The 4,743-nt window shown below is 25.8% G+C and overlaps 2 protein-coding genes across 2 annotated transcripts; one reads left to right on the top strand and one right to left on the bottom strand.

Moving 5' to 3' along the window:
• The first annotated feature begins 1,724 nt into the window (after nucleotides 1–1,724).
• On the top strand, nucleotides 1,725–2,663 carry LOC111029281. The gene has a single exon (XM_022308240.1). It carries the CDS (start codon nucleotides 2,289–2,291, stop codon nucleotides 2,604–2,606), a length of 318 nt encoding a protein of 105 aa, XP_022163932.1. The 5' UTR covers nucleotides 1,725–2,288; the 3' UTR covers nucleotides 2,607–2,663.
• A 235-nt stretch (nucleotides 2,664–2,898) lies between these two features.
• Nucleotides 2,899–4,660, bottom strand: LOC111029280 (the record flags this gene model as incomplete). The annotated part of the gene is given in 4 exon segments (XM_022308239.1): nucleotides 2,899–2,912; nucleotides 3,368–3,881; nucleotides 3,883–3,979; nucleotides 4,452–4,660. Coding segments are annotated over 4 exon segments (834 nt in total), but the record flags the coding sequence as incomplete, so codon positions are not given.
• Nucleotides 4,661–4,743: the final 83 nt, after the last annotated feature.

The following is a 4,743-nucleotide window of genomic DNA, read 5'->3' as shown; positions in this document are numbered from 1 at the left end:
AATAATTTAATAATAAAAAACACTGTAAAAAATGAAAACTGTAAATAATAAAAACACAATTAAAACCGAAATAAAACGTATATTTCTAACAATTAAATGTTTAGAATTAGCACTGGGTAGAAAAACCGCAGTGAGTGCGCAAGGAAAAAGCAGCGAAAACCGAATAGAAAATTTGTAGGAAAGCCCGGATCACTTGCTCCTGAAAAATACATACATTTAATTTTAAAATAAACTCCAAATATTAATGCATTCAATAATATTTTATACTTTTAGAAATCATCATTAAACTTGAACAATGCCACACTGGCACACATGGATAATAAATTAAGATTTTTTAAAAGATCAAAAATATTAGACAATTTCTAATAGACATGATAACTTTAAATTGAAAAAAAAGTATTACTTGTTAAAAAATTATGTTATTATGAAAACGAACTGTAATTTTAAAATAAATCTTTGATTTCTTCATAATTATTTTTTATAGAAAAATTATTAATCCTATGATGCCTGTAGCCTGTGTTGACGATTGTCACTTCCCAAATATTGAATATTTAAACAATAAATATGACACATGTATCAATTTAATAATTAAATTAAATTAAGTCTAAAAAGGATACAACAATACTGAGTTCAAAAATAGATGCAATAATCCAATCTTTTGTACAATAGTAAATGTAGACCGCATGCCACCTGAAAATGGATGGGAAAATAAATATAATGGGAAGTACAAGAGAAAGTTGTCTTTACTTATCGTGTCATGAAATCTTGGCATCCAACTTATTTTATAACAGCTTGCGAGCTGAAATACTAAAAAACATGAACACTCCTTCAATGATAGAACTGTGACTGTATATTATGTTTTATACTTATAAATAATTGACTACATATTATATATATTAATATTATACAAATATATGGTAATCAATAGTAACGAATACTCATTTAAAAAGACATTTTTTTTTTACCAATTTATTGAATGAAATATTTCAATAACCATTATAATAATTTTAATATTATAATTAACCATTATAATATGTATGATTATGACTTAAGTATGTTTAAGTTAATACTGAGGCCACTTAAGATCCAGAATATGAATAATCATTTGTATTAATTATTTGAATAATATATAGGTACATTTAAAAATTAATATCTTATAATTTTTTTATATTGTCAAGAGAATCTCAAATATATTTAATAATTAATATTGAAAACTTAAATACTTACAACTTTAATACAATATTACCTTTCACATAGAAACAGTTTCAGTTATTCTAAAACCTGTTAAAAAGTATTTCTCATCATGAAAATTATTTCTTTACCAATGTTTTTACAGTTATACAAACAAGTAACAACTTTTATATGAGTCATAATTTGATACATATTATTATTCATCATATATTTTACTTACAAAAATAAATAATTATATAAACTCAAAATGTCCATCCATATTTTTAGTGTACATAGACTATTTCTAATACATAGGCAGATATCCTGTAAAATATTGGGTAGAAAACACATCCCTATCAAACTAACTGTCACATGCGTGTAACACAAAAATATTTTATTATCCGTCTCATAATATTTATAACAGCCAATCAACAAATGTATAATAATGATATAAACACAATTAAAATATACTGTAATTTTATTTGATATTGTTTATTATGACATTGGATACTAGTCGGTATTAGGGCCTCGCCACACTGTGGTATTTTCGCCGTTGAGTCCGAACGGTTTTAACGCCGCGGCAATAAAACCGTTCGCGCCATTGCGCCAAACTAGAGCGGTTTTACCGTTCGCGCTTTGAGCCAAACTAGAACGGTTTTAGGTTAGGAAGTTTATACTCCATTCTCATACAGATTTTGGTGACGATAGAACGTTTTTTACTAATTGTTCAGTGTTTTATTACTTTAGCTAGTCAAGTTAATTTTTATTATATTATAATCGTATATCCAAATTTGCATTTTGTTGTATTAAGTATTGTGAAATTGAATAATTACTTGTTTAAGCTGTATTCAGTAGGTACTAGGTAAGTTAAAAAACTAGAATAAAATAATACAATACAACTTTTATACAATTAAAACAGTGGCACAAGGGTGAGAAGAATTGGATAAGCCCTCAAATATCAGGCCCTGCAATAGAGATACCTCTTGTATACTTTTAAAAAATATCACATGACTGAAGCTGTCATCCCTCAGAAAATTACCTATTTGTGCCATTGCCAATTAAATGATAATTTATAGTTCTTAATATTAATTATTATCCATGCATTAAACTTATTTAGAATGGATTTTAATCGGTGTATTTACCACTATAACATGGTAATTGGTATTGCTGAAGCTTTTGGCCAATTAGATCCACAAGCCCCAGATAGAAAATATTGGGTCTATCCAATTAATTCAAACCGTGAATCATCAGGACAGTTTGATTCATTTTATGAAAACATTAGATGTTATCCAGACAAATTTTTGGAATATTATAGAATGTCCATTACAACGTTTGACGAATTACTGGAAAAAATTTGTCCTTATATAACAAAGCAGACCACACCATTCCGAAATCCTATAACTGCTGAACAACGACTTACTATTACATTAAGGTAAATTACATTTCTAACCTAATATTACTCTTAAAATGGAAGATTGATACAAAATTTCTTAGACCAAAACATAATAAAAGATCCAAAGACCAACAATTACTCATAGTAAAACTATTATTATTATTACATTCATTGCTCTGAGTTCATAAACAAAATAAAATTAAAAGCTGTTCAAAATTAAAATCATTTGCAACTATACTTTTTTTTAATCTAATTCAAATATAGAAACAATACATAACACAGTTTTAATAATATGTCTTCAAATTAATATTATAAAACAAAACTTTTATAGGCAATCAAACTTTTTTACCTTTAGTAAATATTATATACATATAAGTTATAATCAACATTTAACATATTTTATTATAGCTTATATTTTAAAGCTCTAGTATATAGTTAAATTGATCAAAATACATATTAAAATTCGGTATATAAAATAAAGTAGGCAGTCTTTGCTCTTGAGTCTTGAATTTATCAATGGAACTTACTTTTAAAGTTTTAAACAATATAATTTAAAAAATAGTTACAATATTATAAAAAAAAATAACAAAAATGTGGGACTATTTTTTCCCATGTTAACAAAATAAAATAATATGTTATTATACCATAGTACTTTCAAAATAAATATGTATTATATGTATGCAGAGATTACAAATAATACATTTATTTATTTATCTGATATATTATGTTGATTTGGTAGATTTGAAAGGGAGTACTCCTTAAACTTTGGTGGTAATGTATTCAGTGGATGAAAAATATTAGTACTAGTAGTGGATACATCTGAATTTGATGAATATTGATGGTAGAGCGATGCTGGGTTTTTAGCTGCATGGTGTTCTGGTGTTACAGTTACATTATCAGATGATAGATAAGTGTTGGTAGATAAATCAGAGAATGATGAATAAGGATAATATGGTTGATGGACTACAGATGTTTGGGGTTGTGGTGGTATCTGTTGAACGTTTAAACCGCTATAAAAGTTGCTTGGTAAATTTTGGTTGTATCGTTTATTATTGGACTCAGAAATTTTTTTAAGGGACTGTAAGAATTGAAATTTAAGTTCTAATTTATTTTCTTCATTTAACTTTTTTATGTCTGGTAAAAATGACATTAAAAATGCCTTATCAGGATCCTCTGTTTCAGGTGGTACATTTAAAAAAGGAGGGTTTTTTATAGCTTCCAATAAAGATTCTTGAAATGATGTGGGCTTAGACTTTTTATTTTTTTTTGCTGAAGACGATTGTGTAACATTAGCATCTGCACAGTTCAAACCAATTTCTAGAATGTTAACCATCACCAACATCTTCAATACCAGTTGTATGTGTAGGTGAATATTCAACGGATGTGGTATCAATTAAACTCATATTCCCAGTGGTCCTGACAAATTAAAACAATAGATTTCAATTATTTAAGAAAACTAAAATAAATAATTTTACAAGAATCAATATTATAAATTTATAAACAAATATTTTAGTCGGTATTATTATAATACTACCTTATTAATTTATTCATTATTAGGTATTTGTAAATTGTTGTAAATAGTTTTATATTTTCTAAATAAATATGGTTTAAATGCAAAAATAAAAAACTAAGTAACATTAAGTTCAGATGATCATTGTGAGGAAAACTTTAAAATAAAAAAAAGCTACCAGTTATTTAAAGTTATAATGATAATAATAATATTTGATATAATATAATATTAATATAAAATTACATTTTTAATAAATTAAGTTGTGCATACTCATAAGTCATAATTAATACATTAATTGTATGTATCAACAATAATAGTGAATTTATATAATATATTTATTATTATTTCTACCAAGTAATTATAAAACTTAGTACTTACTTTCTTTTTTTCACAACAGGTTGTAAAAAATTTAAGATTTCTGCATAAGCATAAACTTTTCTATTTTTTCTTGACGCTTCAGAACCACTTGCACCTTCACGTCTCGTCTCATTAACTTCTCGAGTATAATTGTCACGTATATTTTTCCATTTTTTTTTCAGTTCTTCAGCTATATTTAATATAATAATGTTATGTAATGTAGGTATTACCTACTAGGTACTTAACATTTAATCTAAATTATTATGTTTCAGATTTTTATCAGTAGGACTTAACTTTGTTGCCCTAAAACATG

The sequence above is a fragment of the Myzus persicae genome, unplaced genomic scaffold, assembly GCF_001856785.1.
Source record: "Myzus persicae strain clone G006 unplaced genomic scaffold, MPER_G0061.0, whole genome shotgun sequence".
Lineage (NCBI taxonomy): Eukaryota > Metazoa > Arthropoda > Insecta > Hemiptera > Aphididae > Myzus > Myzus persicae.
This window is presented reverse-complemented; position numbering and strand designations above follow the sequence as displayed.

Coding starts and splice junctions, on each gene's coding strand:
- LOC111029281 (XM_022308240.1), top strand. CDS start 2,289: ATGGATTTTAATCGGTGTATTTACCACTATAACATGGTAATTGGTATT.